Source organism: Sipha flava, unplaced genomic scaffold, assembly GCF_003268045.1.
Source record: "Sipha flava isolate LNK unplaced genomic scaffold, YSA_version1 87_pilon_pilon, whole genome shotgun sequence".
In the NCBI taxonomy this organism is placed as follows: domain Eukaryota; kingdom Metazoa; phylum Arthropoda; class Insecta; order Hemiptera; family Aphididae; genus Sipha; species Sipha flava.
Genome location: NW_020273629.1, coordinates 561,940 through 582,502, shown reverse-complemented (window position 1 = coordinate 582,502; position 20,563 = coordinate 561,940). Strand labels below are relative to the sequence as shown.

Genomic DNA, 20,563 nt, shown 5'->3' with positions numbered 1-20,563 from the left:
TACTGTTAGTTATCATTTTCATAAATTAGCATATACAATATTCGATGATTTATGCCTAAAATATTATTAAAACTCTATCAAATAATCTGTATTCTATAAGGATTTCACACCCTTGTATTCTAGAGTCCAACCGGTTTATAAAAATATTATAATACAATCTGGTATGACTGGTTTTCCAATTAGATATTTTAGACGTCCTATCCAATTATTTATTTTATTCAGAACCACTATTATCATGGTTTATTTAGTAAGAGTAGTTGATCACCCAAAAATTAAACATTATTGGGGCTTGAAATCTGATATTATGAAATTGTAATTGATAATAACACTTATGATATTAAGTTGATTTTTAGAAAAATCTAAAGAATTTAACAACACTTCCTTAATAATAATAACACTGATTTTATAATTAGTTTAGTCACCATAAAAGCACACATCATATTATATTATGTTTGATAAATAGATATATTTATTAAATTGTAGATAAATATTCAAGTCAAAAATAATATTATTATTACTCAGAAACTCAGTTTAAATCAAAAATATATGGCATTGCTAATTTGTTTTATGTCTTTAAATAAAACACATTTTTTTCGTTCACAAACAATGATATTCTTAGTTTTATTATGAAACGTCAACATTCTTTAAATAACTCAGTGGGTACTATACTTAAAAGTTAAAATTTGAAATTTTTCATTTCATGATAGTAAAATGTTATCTTTTATATTTTTATTTATTTTTAATTTTTTTGTATTTACAGATAACATAAACAATTTAAATATTGCTAATTAGCATTTTGTGTCAATATCGGTGGGTTGTATCTTGTTAGCTAGATTTAACATTATTATGTACGATAACCACCACTATTGAAAAGGTTTAATTTTAAAATTTTTATTATTATAAAGTATGTCAAAAAAAAATCAGTAATAATTTTATAACAGTAACATAACTCTATCTAAAAAATTTAAATATTAAAAAGTAAAATACAATTTCTCGGATTATAATCTAGTATGCTTTAAATGAACTACATTTGTGCATAGAATATAAAATGTTCATACATGACACCACAATATATTTTTATTCAAAGTTTTCGAATGGTTCTTTCATACATCTTACTAATATTTTCATTATTTCATGTCAATATTTTTAGATTAAGATTATCTTCATAGTTCTTAATAAGAAGCATTAAATATATAAATAATTTACCTATACATAAATATGTATTGTATATATATAGTGATAGCAAATTTAATCATTTAAAACAAATTTATACTTCAATTCATAGAAATAATTTTTAGCTTTTTTTTTTTATATACATATAATTATTATATTTTTACCAAATACATCGTAAGAAAACAAATAATAAAGACTCTTCTGAGGTAAAAAAAAAATATTTATCCTTACATTTTACCCATATACTTATTTTGGTTGGATTTTGTTTAAAGTATATTAAATTTTCCATTTAACATTCTAATAATCGATCCCTTAAGAAACATTTTTTAAAATTGATTACAGTCCTTGTTTAAAATAAAAAATATACTACTCTATTTCAAACTAATTCGTCACTCAATATAAAATAAATTATAAGTTATTATTAATAATATCGTATGAACCAGTGCAAAAAGATGTACCGTACCCTTACTAAGAATTCAAAAATTAAAATAATTATTATAAAGTAGTAAACTAGTAAATAATAAATAATGATAAATTTGAAGAAAAAAAATCATGACAATTTATGGTAAAATTAAAAACTGATTACGGCCATAGATGCCCTAACAGCATCAGCCAACCTAGAAGTTTCCCGATATCCCGATAGACTAATCCGATTTTGTTTATGAATTCTGTACAAATATATTCGGAATAAAGGTTGACCAATATTTTGAATTAATTTATTATGAAAATTTTGAAATTTTAAATGGTAAAATCATTATTTTCTGTAACACGTACCTCCTTGACTTTTAATGCTTCTTAAGGCATTTCCGTTTTGAAACTAAACTTTTGTATGTATGTTGTGTAGAGGTATATAATTATATCAGTCAAACCTCAATACTCATGATATAATTACAATATAACAAAATACAACAAATTGGGGACACGGTTAGTTTCACGCATCTTAAAAAAAATCGACAATAGGTCAACTACATCTAGTATTGTCCTAGGAAACATTACAGAAGGTTAATTCGCGTACACTATAAATAGTTGGTGACAATTTATAATGTAGTTTTCATAGGACGCCGATACATTGTACACGCCATGCCAATTTATTGAACCTGTTTGTCGTTAATAACAAAATTATATTTATATATATATATATAAGTATATATTTCACCGTTTGCAAAATTAATAAACTTTTAACTTAATATATAAACTATTATAGTTCATATAGGACCAACACTGTAGCCGAGTTAATAATTTCAACAGTTAAACCAAGTAATATATTATAGTATGAACAAAATAAATATTAATACTGATCACATAAATTGGCCATGTTACGCGTGTTTAACTGCATTATACGACAATTGTCGTTCATAAATACTCACAGGTACCATATTAATATCATCATGGAACAATATTCAACTATTTATACACGTACAATAAACATATTGATGTGTTCTGTTCGATTCTTTTTAAACTTTTTAATGAAGTCAATGAATGAGTTTTTCGATGAACTGACCCACCTTATGATTGTCTAAAACTAATTATTATTACTACAATTACTTATGAATACATTGAATAATATTGTACTGTACGAGAATATAAAAATAATATCATAGCTTTGGAAGGCCAAAAAATTAAATCTACTGTGTTTGTCCGTTTAGTTTACATAACATAGATGAGGGTTTACGTGTTATATTCAGTGTTTATGCAACTTGCGACAACAATGTGTAGTGTTTTCATTTGATGTAAGTTTTTTTTTTTTTTATTCTGGAATGCTGGTCTGGATTCTTTGGCAAATATTTATTCTGCTGACATAAGCTATAGCGAAAAAAAAAATCAAGCATGAGAACATAATTCTCACTTAATATGGTGTTAAATGATAGTGAATAATTATGAGCTTAATAAGAATTTTAACGCATATTTCGTATACTTACTATACTTAAAAATATTCTACCTTTTTTTAACATCAATTAGAGTATAATCCTTTATTAAATTAACAAGTAAAATAACATTATTTTAAATCATCAATGTTTATCGTTTCCCGTATTAGCTTTATGAAGTATAAAATATTCACAACATTAATAAATTTATTTATTTTGTAACACTTAATTACAGTAAATCATAAAATATAGAATAAATAAAAATGTATTATAAATTAGAAGAAATCACAAATTAAAATTATTTAATACTAAATATTATGAAAGTTTTCGTCTTCTAAATACTTTAAGAATGTATAATTTTATCAGTCATGGGCACTTATTGTAGTACAACAATTTAAATTTGGTTTATGAGATATTTTTACAACAAAGTTATATACTTACAAATAATTACTTAAATTATACATCATAAAAAATTAAAAACAGTTATAACAGTAAAAATCAAATTTTATTTATTTATTTATTTTAATTTATCTATATTACAAATTAGCCCAAAACAGAGGTCTTATATAACTAAACGTTTTTAATAAGAACAAATCACTAATTACCCGAATCTTTTCAAAAATTGTAATATATGTATAACATGTGAAGACGATAAACACATAACATAGGTATACATAACATTGTAATTATACACATAAAAAGGTTCAACGAATTCAAATTATCAACATTGTTACACACGAGTACAGTGTCGTTTTTTTTCAGAAAAGCTTCAATTTTTTTTTACTTTTAGTAAATTGTTTTATTTTTTTTTTTTTTTCCGCTGTTTAGTAATTTTTAAGATAATTATTGAATACGTATTAATTCAAACTATTCAACAGTCAGAAACATGTCTTTTGGTTGAATACTATAATATTTAATTTTTATCTGTAAAAATTGATCTGACACCCATCCCACCCCTCCACCACTCACGACACTGAGCAAACGTACTTTATACAGGGGACTGTACGTTACTACTACTATATAACTGTAGACCTATTTACGTGTACGAGTGCATCTAGATAAAACTATGCGCAACAAAACGTTCCTCAACGTTGTAACATAATTAATTTCACGGTGGATACATAATTTTACGTGGATTTTGGGGATAGTAGAACGCTGGAAAACGGTTCCGAAACGGTTATATTATTTTAGTCGGAACGACGGCCGCGCGTGTATTATGATAATATTATGTACACGACAAATGGAAACGCGCCGGAGGAAGTGTTTACTTATCGAATGACCTTAACGTCCTTAACACTGAGCCATCGCGTCGTCCGGAAAGTAGGTCTAAAACAGTCGCCGTCTCACGGAACCACATTTCTCAAAAAGTGGGGCACGCAGCAGTGTCGGCGGCGGCGGCGACCGGTCAATTCACTCTCGTACTGCGTGTGCATTATAATATTATTATTATTATTGTATTGTTACAGGTATTAATACTACTACTACTACTACTACTGCTGCTGCTGCTGCTACCACCACGTTATGACGATGCGTTCCAAAACAGAAACGTCACGAACCTACTCAATACATGTATAGGTTCGACCATCGGTCCAAGACCATTCCACGTTTATTTTAACGTGATGTTCCGTAACATCGATATTCCAGACGACCCAAACTTCTCGCGTAATATTGCTACTGATCGCGTTACGATTCTGCGTTACCTTTATCGTATTTTTTACGTCCTCGCCATTGTGTACCGACCGTAGAGTTTTGATATTATTCTATCGCGTCCGAGACGGAAATAAAAATACCGTTGGAAAACTAGCTCACCGCGATCGATTTTTCCCGTGCTCTGGGAAATAGTGAAAAAAATTATATTTTCTACAGGCACAACAGATACGCATACAATTACCAGATCATCTCGTGCAACGGATTAACGCGTATAATGTGTATGCAAATACATCTACAGGTTTTAAAATCATGTTTAATAGCACGCATGAACACTAACGGACTTATGTCTTCTGAAATTTTTTCTCTCTGCAACGGGACGTATAATAAACAATGTATATAAATACATACATAATATTCACGTGCAACATACGGCTGAATTTAGTTTAAAAAATCCGATGAACCATGCGCGCAAAACATAATAAAACACAAGAATCCTACTCCGGTCGTTACGGTATCGTAGAAGTATGCGTACAATAACAAATGTGCTTATGTGCTCATATGTGTGTGTGTGTGTGTGTGTGTGTGTGTGTGTTTGTGTATATGAGAAAAAGAGTGTGAGTCAAATTATTTCGAATAATTCCGGTGAACACGATCACCATTCACCGCGTATTATTATTATTTTCATTACTACTATTATAGAGCACCGCCGTTTGAGAGGGGTCAATATTGTATGTCAGTTCATAACGGTCCGTGCCATCTCCAACGACCAAGTTCGAATGCGAGCGCACGAGCTCCAACCAGAGGCTGGTAACTAGTAATAAATCGTTCACCTGTGCCCAAGACCGATTCACCCAACGTTGTCGTTCGATTAGGTTGTACTTATTTAGAACGCGGTCTCAACAGCGAAGAGAAGGGTCGTGATCACGAGTTTTAAAGTTTTTTAGTTTTTTTTTCTTCCGCCAGTAATGAAGCATTTTCATATAAACAATCAGATTTAATATATTTCGACGAAGACGAAGCTACGGGAATCTCGTGGACATATCCGGCACAGGGTAAGAGTTCCGAGTCATACTTAATATAAATTATTTTTTTTTACTACTAACATTTTACATTTTGATTGATTAGTACTGTTGAAAGTTAGGCTTTGGTTACTTATGCTATATAATACTTTAGTATACGAACAAATCCAATATAACTTAAAAAACATACATTTAACAATTTGTGTTATTCATTATTTAAATATTGCTGCATAAAACGAATTCTAGCTTTTCTATTTTTAACGTAATACAATTTGAATAGTTTCCACTGCAACCATACATCTATGTTACTTCCAAACATTGTTTTGTTTTACGATTAATTTTATATTGGAAGTATATTTATTTATATCTAATATATTAATAGCTATTGCTGGTATGTTCGTCAACTTAAAATATAGTTCTATATATTCTTATAGTTCCAAATTCTTTTTCGATTAGTTAGAGATTAACGTTAATTAACTACATATTAAACACATACGAAATAATTTACAGAACGCATAATATTTTAGATTTAAACATTGAATTTATTTTATAACCGAACACTGCATACATACATAATATTACATTTACATTTAATTTATAGTAACATATAAAATATAATTTCAAAATTATTACTCAAATAAATATTTTATATTATTATATATTCAAAAAAAAAAAGTTAACATTCAGTACACATCTGTAATTAAGTGTACAAATATTTTCAATCACAAAATATACTACATAAACTAATAGGTTGATAATCTCCTATGCTTATTATAAGATACCATTGATTAATTTTTTCAAGTTTATGGTCATGTAGATTATCAGATTACATAACATGAATACGCAATTATAGGTGTTATATTTTGAATTAAGTGAGTGCACCTTGTATTCACGGTTGTATTCACGTATTAATATTATCGTGGTGTATATTTTATTCCGGATACAGTTGTTCTCTAGACCCGGTAAGTTTTTCGAACCGCAAATCTACCCGGATCAGGCGAGAGATGACTAATTGAGGGCAAGAGAAAATATTCCAAACGATAATGACGGTATCCAACCGTCTATACTACGGAGTATTCAAAACTTTCTCGAGTGTGTAGAAAATAAAAACACTTACGGATTTGCTTAAAAACTGTTCAAGACCACCAAAACAGGTATATTATATATGACTACATGTGCGAATCAAACGGTATTTATTTCTTGCTGTATACTCATATATATATATCGGCCGATAATTGCCTTTTTCCGCGGACGGGCATTACGATGTTTTACACGCCAATAGTCATAAGGGACAGAGACAGTTTGTTCGATAAATATCAAAACCCATTGCTATTAGTCGTAACCGACCTACAATTAATCGGTTTAAACCTACGGAATGGAACTGCTTTCTTAACCGCTATCTATTTTAACCTTTTCTCGGAGCAGATCATCGCAAATTACTTTCGCGTTTAATGTCAGTCCATTCGTTCCCAGACCGAAACACACTTTTTTACAACTCCGCCTTCCGCTCAAAGAAATCGCACGCTCGTCAGATACATATAAGTATTGAGTTATTTATATCATTATATATGTTACAATGGAAAATAGCTCGAATGTTCACGGTGAAAATACCAACGTATCTAATATTTACGCTTGAAGATACATATATAGACAGTATCGCAAACTAGTTGGAATTATTGGGGAAGAGTGCAAAACAAAATTATTCAATAATCACCTAGAAAAAAATTTGTCACTGTGGTCGCATAATGTAAAATTATGTAATAAAAATGTAGTTAATGTATGCTTTTTGTTAAGTCTGAATATTGATCATTGAGTATCGATCAATTACCTACCCACTAACCAAATTAAGGAAGGCAATTGCTCCCCCTGCTCCCCTAGATATATATATATACTAGCCATGTATACTAGCCGAATGGTCACAACTTCGCCCGTGGTTGGTTGTTTATTTTGTCTTCGGACGATGACATGTAAATTTTTTCATTCAAATTTAAAAATAAAAAACGGTTAATGAAAACGTATTGAAATTTCAACTTTAAAGTTTCTAGCTGTATTAATGATAAATATATTTTTATTCAAAATTTATACAGATACAAAAGAAATACTAATTAATCTGTTGTTGATAACAATGAATATGTTGATAATAACAAATTGTTGATAACAAATTGTATAATAAGAATTTTATAAAACTTCTGAGTATATAACATTTTTCCTGTTGAAATCAAAATCTTTAGATGAATCGGGTCCTCAGTTCGAGAAAATCCCACGTATAATTGTCCATTTAAAAATATAATAATATATATATTATGTGTTATTTTATTTGACTTGTTCTATGTGAACATCACTTCTACACACATATAGTCGTATATTTATACTTTTTCAATAGAATGTGCCAATGGGAATAATAACAATTATTGTTAAATGCACCGCACAGCCTTTCCTTCAAATACTGTATTATTATTATGTCGATACGTAAGTTATATACAAGTGTTATGAGTAAAGTTTGTCAACTCCATTGAAGTACATAATATATAATATTGCCAACATTTCAAAGTTTTATTATTAATAAACGCCAACGTTCTTATTGTTGTGTCAGTACCGGAGAAACGTCATATTAAAACGCAGACACGTGTACCCACGCGGCGATTCAAATACGATTGAATAGATTTTTCCCGCATATAATAGTAAAATTGATTCCTTTTTAGTGAGCTTACAACTTTTAGGCTCATTTATTCATAAATCAAAAAAAAAAAAAAAAATCACGAAAAATGTAACACAAAATCTCGTCTTAAAACTATTTCCTAAAAAACTAATAAGTATTTTTTAGTTATGATTTCAGTATTATAAATCCACATTAATTATACTCGGGTGAGTAGAAATAAATATGTGCTAAACATCTTATAAAAATTAATAAAAATAATAATTAATCAACTATAGTTAAGACCATATTTAAAGGGTGGTTCAGGGAGTCAATAGCCCTATTGAAATATTTAAGGGGGCATTAAAATTTTTAAAGTGATTCTAAATAAAAATAAATCGACTTTTTTCAATCACATTCTCAAAAAAAAAAGTTAATTATGAATAATGAATAAAAAAAAATTATATTAAAAATAGAAGTTTTATTGTAAGCTCATTTATATTATTTAGTAGTGTATACAATTTATATATATTTAATAGTATTTTATTTTATATGGTGTGTTTTTGATGTATAGGTATCAATTTAATCTTGATTTTTATGGGGAACGGACATTCAGACCAAAAGGTTTATGGTACTTATAAAAGACAATTTTCTATAACTTTAATTAAGTAATTTAAACTCCGTTATTATATTGGATTTTATATTAATTACAAATATTGTGTAATAGTGTACTGAAATGGAGAAAATAAATTGCGAACATAGAGAGCGGCTTTTTAATGGAAAGTTGAAGATGCTTGTTTTCAGTTTTGCATATTAGGGAAGAAGAGTGGTAAAATGTTGGCCCTTCGGCAGAAAAATCTTAAATATGGCCCCGGCTATAGTATATAAAAATATAACTGTAGTGTATAATTTAAAATAAAACTGTTCACAAAAACAACTAAATGATTACAAAATAACAGTTAAGTAAAAAATAATTATCTATACACTTAAAAACAGTTTACTTATAAGATTAACCTAAATTTTTTTTAAAAAATAAAAAGGCATATTTGACATTTAATCAATTTTTAGTGATAAATAAAGCGAAAAATAAATTTAAAAAACTAATATTTAAATAAGCCTATTTATGGAAGCTATTGTAAACATCGATCACGTTAAATCTATAACAATAACTTTCTAATCAAAATAATATCTCGGAAGATCTTTTTTTTCCTCGTACATCATTTTACAAGTTTATCGCCGATGGGTGATATATCCAGCCTTACAAATAGGCTTAATCGGAAATTATTTATATATCTGATTTATTCTGATTACGTCATAGTATGTCATACATCTTATATTTAATAGGCCCCGTTATATAAGACAGTTTAGTTTAAAAAATTCAAAATAAGCTCGTTAAAAAAAGTAAGTATTCTTAAATCTAATGTTATCCTCGATTTACGGTTTCTATATAATATGGGTGTTGCAAGATAACCGTAAGAAACCAAAAAACATCACAGAGTACCCCTAAAAAAGGCATAACTTAATATATGTTATACTTTTATTTCAAAAAATTGTATTTTATTTTTATTTTTACTATATATTAATTTTTAAAGTTGAGCTAGATCCGGACCCCAAATGATCTCTTGTCGAGTTTTGAAATTAACATAATCAAAAATATAATTTTGTTGGTTTAGTTTCTAAAAATGTAACGTTAATAAATAGTCTTATTTTCACATTATATATTTAATAAATAGTTTAGTTATGTTCACTAAACAAAAAATGGTTTAAAAAAAAGTTATTTTTATTACATTTTCTAACTATTAATGATAAATTGTTATGAATATGCATCACATATAAGTATTAAACCTAGTATCTTGGAGAAATCGAAAACGACTTTCTACTTTTTAATAACATGACTGATAGCTTTCAATGACACTATTGCATCCAAACGCAGGTTAAGGCTAATATTTTTGTACCTAAAATAATATTATTTATTGAATTTTCATTTTTTATTTTAGTCAATATCATATTTGGTATAAAAATGGCTGTCGCCACGCCTGATATCCAATCAAATATTCAAGAGTTTTTTAAAAATAAATCCGTCTTTGTCACGGGAGGAACTGGATTCCTTGGTAAACTTATCGTTAACAAACTGATTAGGTCATGTCCTCAAATCAAACATATTTACTTGTTGGTGAGAGACAAAAAAGGAAAATCCGCGCATGAAAGATTAGAAGATATATTCAACATGCCAGTACGTTTGAGATTATTAACTTTATTGAATAAAATACTATATTATTTTATATTATTTACCGCCTAAAATCATGTCATTTGTTTTTAAAACTATAGATATTTAAAGACATCAACTCAACATATTTGAAAAAGATTAGTGCTTTCAGCGGCGATTGTAGCCACGCAGATTTGGGATTGTCTATTGAAAATCTTAACACGTTAGTCAAAGAAGTAAATGTGATATTTCATAGCGCCGCCACGGTTCGATTTGATGAACGCCTAGACATTGCCATTGGAATAAACGTAATAGGTGCCAGAGAAATTGTAAAACTAGCCCATAAAATGGAAAATCTCGAGGTATTAAACTTATGCCACTCCTAAGTAAATGTGTTTCCAACTTCTCTTTTTCTTATGTCACTTAAATCAAACTTCATGAAATTAATACGCTTACAATAATTATTTCAGTCGTATTTACATGTTTCTACGGCTTTTTCTAACTGTCATAAAAAACACATTGATGAAAAATTTTATGATTTACCATACAACTATGAAAAACTCATTCATCTCTACAAAACAAAGAGCTCAAATATACTCGAAAAAATGAAACCTTTGTAAGTGTTATCTTTTACCACTGTCTTATTTTTCAACCAAACGATAGATAATATTCTTTTTTAATGCACGCGTCATCGTAACATCATAAACATGACTCGTAATCAAAATATTCTTTAACCTAAGAGTACTCCTAATGAATAATATAACTGATAATATACACACGTTTTGTCCACTGTACTGTACAATTTATCGAATATTATATTAAATCTTCATCATTTTTTTTTCTTATAATTAAGCCTATTAGGACCTATGCCAAATACTTACGTCATGACAAAAGCAGCCGCTGAACAACTGATTAAGCACGAGGCCGTGGGCCTACCCGTCACGATATTCCGTCCGGCAATAGGTAAATTCTGGTTAAAAACGCATTTCCAATATACGTTTATGCGCAGTGGTCTGATTTTTACAAAATCGATTTATTTATATGTATGTCCATGCATTACAGTGATAGCAACGGCCAAAGAACCTCTACCGGGTTGGATTGACAATTTATACGGGCCAACGGGTATCGTGACTGGCGTGATGACAGGGATAATAAAAGCGCTGCCGTGTGAAATAGACGCTGGCACAGATTTGGTTCCAGCCGATTTGACTGTAAACGCGTTAATAGCCGCGTCCTGGGACACAAACATCAGGTATATATTATAAATAGTAAGATTAAAAAGATTCAAACATTTCCAAGGGAAACTTTTCATGAAATTTGAAAAGTTTCAAGGCTATTGAAATGAAAAGTATTGAAACTATTCAATTACAAAAATTAAATTTCATGATCAGTATTGTACACAAACAACAATAGATAAGTTATAAAATAATAGTTAAAATATCTATAATTGTAATTTTAGCATTATGGTAAAAAGCTGTAAAATTTTTAATTATTTAAAATTAAAATTGCCAAAACTTTGTGAGTTTGCCATTTATAGTGTTTAAGAAGGTTAAAAAAAAAAGTGTTTCAAAAGGTTAAACCAGTTTAAAAAATTGATATTTTATCTGGCTCTAATATTAAATCATAAAGACCATTATAAATAACTGCATATCAAAACTGAGTATTTGATTTAATATAGTAGATATTGATCATGTTTCCAATAGCATTTTAAAATACTTTTACTAAGTTTAATAATTATAATTGATTGAATTTTTTAGTTGTATTAATATTTTTTAGTCTTAGTTTGATACAATCATAAAACGTAATATTATTTTCTATTGGAAAATCCATAAATTACTAAGAAAATAAAGAATTAAACATTACTTCAATATAGTTATTATTTTTCAATGATTACCATTTAAATAAAATTTAGCACTATATAAATCACTTTTAAATAATTTGACAACATTGTTTAGATGCGTACAAAAAAATTATTGAATCATATAAAAAACAAATCAAAGGTACAAAAATATTAAGTAAAAAAATTCTAAATAATTTCAACTTATGAGTGAAAACATGAAATTTCATATTTCGTATTTTACAATACGATCTTATACATATATATATATATACCATTTATGTATTTGTGTATGTGTGTGTGTGTCTTTCTGTGTCTGTTTATAAGCTAAAAAATTTCTTTATTCATCTTTCCCCTTTACGTTTTTCAGACACTTGGGTAAAAGTAAGTTAATCGAAAAATGTGAAGATGACCCATGGATTTACAATTTCGTATCATCGCCCGAAAATCCTCTTACCTGGGGAACATTTTCGGAAACCCTGATGTACCACATACTACACCGACCCACGGCTAAAGCCATGTGGTATCCGACTTTGATAGTGAATGCTTCGATGTTCTTACACAAACTCACTGTACTTATATTGCATTACCTACCTGCATTCCTATTGGATTTAGTCTTCATAGTTAGGGGGAAAAAACTCAGGTTTGTCTTATAAATGACTTAAGTCATTCACCATAATATTATATAAATATTGTTGTAATCAATAGTTGTTCATATGCATCTTTCATAAAGTTGTTTGATTTTAAAATATCTGTACTTCTAGATTGGTCGATCAATACAAAAAAATTGGAAAATTCACTGATATTTTGGAATATTTTTCCACGAGAGAATGGATATTTTCTAATAAAAATGTCCATGATTTATGGGATAGGTTAAATAAAGACGATAAAACACTATTCCCGTTCGATATTAAGCAAATGCACTGGAACGAGTACCTGGATACATATCATAAAGGAATAATGACATTTTTACTCAAAGAAGGACCGGATAAGTTGCCGGCGGCCAAAAAACGTCTTAGAGGGTATGTTTAAATATTAAGTACCTATAAAATGCCTACTTCAAGTGCATCTACAATTAATTGACAAAAACATTAAACTTTTTTTTCTATCTTACATACTTAAGTTATATTATGTATTTTGAAATGGCGTATTTACTAAAAAGTATTATTTTTTATCTTCGATTTACATCAATAATATTTGTGCGTGTTGTATACTATGAAATCATGGTATGATAATTTATTTATTAACAATGATGACATATACTTGTCTTTCAGGTTATACATCTGCCATATGATTTTCAAAGGTGCCGTCTACATAGGACTCATGATGTTCTTTTGGATGATCATAAAGAAAATATTTTTAGTATAATAGTCGCGTATACAAGTGTACTGCGCGCAAGTTTGAAGTTTCAGTCGCAAAAAATTCCAAACTATGCAAAAGTACTAGAACCCGTAAATTATTTGTACCTCCTTTCCGGCGAATCAAACACACCACTATTTTATTTATTTCGTTTACTTTAATTTATATATGTAACATATTATGTAGAATTATATTTTTATATAAATTTAATCGTTTTGATAATTTAGGGAGTTCCTGATTAAATACTCAATTAATGTTAATTATGTTACGTTTTTAATAAATATATGTACTGTGGTAATATAAGATAATAAATTATATTAGTTTTTAATTAGATCAAGTTTACCTATATTATTAAGTTAAAAATACATAATATTGTAAGCCTAGTGATAAAATCATATTTATTTAGTTTGCAATACGTTTTTAAATTGTAATTATAAGCAGGAAAAGAAAGACACTAAAGAAAGTTTTAAATAGTATGATTTAAATATATGTCCAATTAAAAATTAAAAAAACGTTATGAATTTATTATATTTAAAAAATATGACATTTAATTCTTATGAGGAATAAAAAATTCGTTTTTTTTAAGCTCATCGATATCACTAACAAAATCTCACAATACGATATTAATAATACTCGTATTATACTAATAGTATTCACCGAATTTATTTAACTTGAATTAATGTTCTAAAATAATTTATCAATAATTTGGATAATTAAAAAAAATTATTATTTTATTTATACCAAGTATGAAATAACCAAAGATATATCCGTGTATGTGTAAGATACAATAATACAAAATAACAATTATTTTATACAAAACACAATTCACAAAAATTAAATAAAATTAGTATTAGTCATTTTAAACATTTTTTTTTTTCAGTTCCTCTCAAAAGTATATATTTATTTATTTATTATATAAGCAGTATACTGTATACTGTATACTATATATATTTATATCTATGTATATAAAATAACTTGTCCTGACTGAATGACTGATTCATTATCGCCTAGCCGAAATCGCTGACACTATGATGATGAAATTTAGTCTGTAGTTTTGTTTCGCGATATAGAAGTCCACTAAGAAAAGATTTTTCAAAATTTCACCCCTAAAGGGGTGAATATAGAAAAAAAGTATATATTTATACAAATAACTATATAGGTATTAGTAATTAATGGGAGAAATTACTCTGCGGCCATAAAAAACTCAGATCCCCCTGGATCCGGGGTCTCTAATTCCAATATCCACTAGGTTGGGCTTAGAAAATAAAAGAGTGTTGGGGTAGTATACTGACCGTAGCGTAGCAGGTATACGACGCGCATGCGCCTTATTAGAGTGTCGTTCAGTCATTTCATTCTGATCAGTCGATCACGTGACTAAATATTTTTGTCATATATTCAGTAAAGAAGTTTCACTTCAAAAACAAATTTATAAATCCGGATAGTCCGGATACTTTGGCAAATCCGGATAAGAATTTGATTCAAATCCGAATTTGAATATCCGGATATCCGGATAATTCAGATATTCGGACTTCATGCCCATCCCTATTAGGTATAGGCACCAATTGGATATTTCAATCGGGTATTGAAACCGAATATTATAATGCATGATAATTTCATAGAATAAATTAAGAAGTTATTAGGTTTTTATTTACATAACATAATTTTACGAACAAAATTATTTTAAGCCACTATTTAATATGTAAATGTTCCTACCTTATCAACCAAATCCTATGAATATTTTAATATAATCAAAATCCAACAAGATGTTTGGAACAATTGAATAAAATTGAGGATTCGATTTTTAATAATTGAGTTGGTATATTAAATATATGGCAGTAGTAATTTTCCTTTAAAAATATGATACCATTTTCCTCTACTATCCATTTTACACCAATAACGGATAATGAATTCATGGTAAAACTACTTATGTTTGCATTATTTTCATATTTAATTTAATTTTTACATTAATATTAAAACTTACTGAATATCTGCAATACACACGTGTCGCATATATATGGTAATTTCTTATTATCACAAATCATTCCCTTTTTCGCATTTGTTTTATTTCTTTGTCTTAACATTAAAAATTATCGATAACTTTTGAAAATATTTTCCAATTGAATAATTACCTCTACTATTCTCCCCCCTGACGAAATATAGTACATTCTAACAACCGACTATCGTGCTATTAATTCACATATTTTATTCGGTTATCGTAACTAAACACGAAAATACAAAATATATTTACACTGTTGTACAAACATTTTTCCTGTGAGAACAAAGACTCTCGGATTAATAAATTACAACGGGGCGTGTGAAACAGTTTCGAGGACGTCAAAATTTTAGGACTTTTAGAAAACATGTAGGTGTACAAATCCAAGTTAAAATAAAACTAATGTTTTCTTTTCCTCCTGTATAGAGAAAGGAAAAGAAAGATATAACATAAAATATAATCCCTCACTACACTAGTTTAAATTCACCCCTATATATATAATATAAGAATTACTACTACATATACGATGTTAAATTTAAAACTATTCGATCCATGAACACAAAGTATTGGTTGACTCAACATGTTAAATTTTTTAACTCAACTAAAAACTAACACATAGAATCCGTTTTGATTTTTCTCATTAATTTCCGTTTTGGTTCATACAGTATTACTATGTTGTATTGTACTTACCTATATTATCTAATATAGCATTTGAGCACAAGAAAGTGAAAAAACATGTCAATTTGCCGAATGTATTATTGCTATCGAAATAAGTACAGATATTTCAATATTTTCAAAGTATAAATATTTTTGTTTGATGACTGTTTTTTTTCTGTTACATTATTATTCATATCTGTAAATATTTTATATACAACCATAAAACAAAAATAATATCAAAAAAGTCTTTTAGTAAAATTGAGCAAGTTTAGTGACCAAAAATTAAAATAAATAACTATGTCCCTATACATAAAACACATTAAGTACACAAACATAGTACTTGTTACTAGCATCACAACTATAATTAATGTCATATAGTACAATACATAATGTATATTCTTAACATTTTTGATCTCAGAAAATACCATAACTTAATAGTCAATGGCCAATCGACAATTACTCATTAAAATATTACATAATCCCCAAAGTTACTGATATCAAAGAGTTTTGCTAGGCCTTGAACATTCAAAGACATTAAATAATATCATGTAAGAAAAAATTATATATAAAACCCTAGATGAGATATTCAAATATCTACATTCAAGTATCTACGGTTACACGTTTACTGTACAGTTTAGTAACAAAAAGTCTTATGCAAATAAACTTTCACTTTAACTAATCTGCACACCATATAAGTAGGTAAAAGTCTTTGGACCAACCCTTTTATCGACTTTACATAAAATAAAAAAAAAATACTTCTCTGTCTATTATATAACCTATATCTAAGTTTCTTTTATCTATTCAATTTAACTATATACATAAATACATCTTGTAATTCCAATGTCATGTGTTTAATATGCCGGAGGCACACATATTTTTCCACCTCAATACCCCCTCACTCACATCACAATACCGATCATTACAAACAAAATATATTTGTTATATATATAACTACATCATCAAGATATAATTTAATAACATTCTTCGCACATTGTCTAATGGTTTTATAATTTTCTTAAGAAAGAATCCAAAGTTTTGATTGAATTTTGAATTTAACATTTTTTTAGTATTTAAATTACTAATTAAATGGTCAAAAATGTCCAAAATACATCATTTTTAATTTCATCTGTCCCTTGAAATGATACTTCATCGGTCAATATTTCATCAAAAAAATATTGAAAAAGCTTATTTACGAGTTTCTTGTTTTTGAATTTAGTCTTTAACAAAATCTTCTAAGTGCATTTTTTTATTTGATTATAACCGAGATAAAGAACCTTACATACATCATATCTAGAAACTCAACGTATAATAAATAGTTTTTTAATATAAACCGTCTGATTAACATTATCTCTATTATTTAAGTGTCTATATAATAAATCCCATCTATAAGTGGACACTGAAAAAAAATGTTAAAATCATTTGAGAAGTACAGTAAAATATTAAATGTATTATTCACGATTGTGGTGAGTTTCTAACATATTACTGTTAGCCATATACGTATTCAGACTTTAGTGGAAGAAGGGGCACGACAAATTTTTAAATCATGAGGCTTATTTTCTTTTTTGTAAACATGAATAATAAAAATACATTAAAAACTCAAATAAAAACACATACATTGTACTACTGGTCTGTACTCAACTGAAACTGTTAGTAGATAGTAAGTACAGATCGCATGCATTTTTTTTATCTTGGCATTATTTTGTTGGAGGCACATTCCGCAGAGGGGGAGCAACGCCCACCCGGCCACTCCCGTAAACACACCTATGCTGTTAGCCCAGATTTAGTTTTCATTTTCATGAAATCTCCATACATATTATACACAGGTAAATAGGAAATATTTATTTAAAGTATATTAATTAATAGTAAGAACTAAATTTCGGCCTGTGTATTGTAGATAAATTCTACAGCTAATTAATATTAAGTTATTCGTAAAAGTACATACTTACCACTGACGATACAAACAATTTTGTACATTATGGCATTTTTCATTTTTTTTAAAAGTTACAGATATATTATTTTATAGTTATATTTTTAAAAGTTATAAAAAAAAAATGTACACTTATAAAAAATTTAATCAGATGACATCCTAATAGTATGCCCTATATTTGTCAAGAATAAATCAACCCTCAATTCTCCTCTAGTAAATTGTTGGCATAAATTGTTTAGCTATACTATAGATAAATATATATTATAAGACAAACGTAACCCTAACCTAACCCTTAATAGAAATGTGATTTTTAAAAATTTTAATTAATAGTATACCACCATTTCCGGGCCCTAATTTATTGAAATGCCAAGTGCACCAACTTGTTTGAGGTTCTTAAGTCAACAATTTTCAAGAAAAAATCTGCAGAAAGTAGAGAAAGAAATTACGGACAATGAAAATATAAAACTAATTAAATAATATTATGAAATTATACTAGATATATCAAAACATTAAAAATACTTTAGAACTTTAATATAATTTAAATTAAAATTAATTCATTTGTAGTCTTGCATAAAAATAGAAAAACAGCTTATTGATTTAATACCTTTTATAATTAAAATGAAATAAAAATAATGATGCTTTTAGTTTTTTATAACATTTTATCGTAGAAAAGTTTTAAAATTACAAAGATTTATTTTTTTGCTTTTTTCCTTGCAAAAGTATCAATTACCGAGTAACCTAGTATTTACCTGGTGTTTTGTTAAGGAATCTATTCAAAGACCCAAACACATTTTTATTTTTTTCCATATTTTACACCTTACGCTGTGATATCACTGATATAAAAGTACTAAGAAAATACCGAAGAAATCTATTAACAGTTAATCGATAAAAAATATATTCCAATAATTCACTCAAAGATTTTCAATAAATATTATTTTAATATTTTGCGAGGTTACTAGTAATTACTAGAACTCGTATTTATATGTATTTAAAACACTAAAATATGTAAATATATATGTAATAAAATAATCGTTTTATATGTGATAAAGAAATAAAAAATAAAACTTAAGACACTTGAATTGAAATTCATTGTATTAGTGTATACGAACGTTAACAATATTCATCTAATTTCTTTTTAGTATTTATATTTGTTTGATTTTGATCAAGACATAGTTCAATTAAATCATATCAACAATATTTTAAGATTAAGATAAGAATAAAATAATTTTAATTTAATTCAGGAAAATAAATATTATGGTTTTTCAGCTTAACGTTGCTTTGAGCCCATGGGCGGGTTTAGAAAAGGTTCAAGAGGTCAGCTTATCCACAATTAATATTTGTTGACAAAATTGGCCACATGAAGACTTCTTATATTTTTTTAAATGTGCACTATGTAATTAAATATTTTATAGTACAACAAAAATAATTTTATCAGTTTATCTCTAAAAATATGTATTTTATTATTCGCAATAAGATAAATGTTAGTAGTACTTAATACAATTGATATTTTTTATCATCATTAAATGTAAATATATTTTATTGTAAATGCTTTGACATTTTACTCTTCTCTTCTTTGATTGCAATTTTAAAATTAAAATTTTATAATTATATCTAATCATATTACTTATTAATATGCTGTTATTATATAACATTAAAACAGTGGCGTTTTTACGGGGGTGATCTGGGTGATATATCACCCCCCCAGAACCTTTTTTTTCATTCATTTCACTTTTTTTATTTTTCTTTTAAATGCTTGAGCCGTAAGTCCGTAATGGATTCTTAGTATTCTATCAGTCCGTTATCAATAGAAGTTAATATAGACATAGACAGTTGTAGAAAATATAGTTATTATTAGTTTCAAGAAAATCGTGAACATTAAATAATTATGTTGAATTATTATTATTATAGTTTAATATCCTAATCTTCATGGTTAGTTTATATATCTATTAATCAATTATATCTGTGATTATTTAATTTATACTATATTAGTGTTAATACATAAACCATGTGTTCAGTGTTCACATTTGCTCTCAGTCCTTTCGTGTAATCGTGTCTCGTTTATAATTAACCGATCGGTGAACAGAATTTTGATATAATTTTGTGATCTTACTTATACTTATTATGAAAATAAATGTATAATATTATTAATGTTGGTATAGTTTTAAATAAAATCATGTTATATAAGTGCACTTTACGGAAACTCAAAAAGTATGATAACAAGATCCTCCTAGAAGATATTTAT

General features: G+C 27.6%; 1 protein-coding gene across 4 annotated transcripts; it reads left to right on the top strand.

The window, feature by feature from the left end:
- Nucleotides 1–5,358: 5,358 nt before the first annotated feature.
- LOC112693446 (fatty acyl-CoA reductase wat-like) lies at nucleotides 5,359–13,954 on the top strand. Of its 4 annotated transcripts, none has more exons than XM_025568532.1 (10): nucleotides 5,359–5,495; nucleotides 5,561–5,740; nucleotides 10,340–10,575; nucleotides 10,671–10,910; nucleotides 11,019–11,164; nucleotides 11,402–11,511; nucleotides 11,611–11,800; nucleotides 12,756–13,028; nucleotides 13,150–13,407; nucleotides 13,660–13,954. In XM_025568532.1, the coding sequence occupies exons 3-10, from the start codon at nucleotides 10,363–10,365 to the stop codon at nucleotides 13,751–13,753; spliced, it is 1,524 nt and encodes a 507-aa protein (XP_025424317.1). In that variant the 5' UTR covers nucleotides 5,359–5,495; nucleotides 5,561–5,740; nucleotides 10,340–10,362; the 3' UTR covers nucleotides 13,754–13,954. The 4 variants fall into 4 exon arrangements, with proteins under 4 accessions (XP_025424317.1, XP_025424318.1, XP_025424319.1 ...); XM_025568533.1 differs by having other exon boundaries at nucleotides 5,484–5,502; XM_025568534.1 differs by lacking the exon at nucleotides 5,359–5,495 and adding an exon at nucleotides 6,654–6,861 and having other exon boundaries at nucleotides 5,509–5,740.
- The last annotated feature ends 6,609 nt before the right edge of the window (nucleotides 13,955–20,563 follow it).

Coding starts and splice junctions, on each gene's coding strand:
- LOC112693446 (XM_025568532.1), top strand. CDS start 10,363: ATGGCTGTCGCCACGCCTGATATCCAATCAAATATTCAAGAGTTTTTT. Junction 13,029..13,149: donor GTTAGGGGGAAAAAACTCAG/GTTTGTCTTATA, acceptor CTGTACTTCTAG/ATTGGTCGATCAATACAAAA. Junction 13,408..13,659: donor GCCAAAAAACGTCTTAGAGG/GTATGTTTAAAT, acceptor CTTGTCTTTCAG/GTTATACATCTGCCATATGA.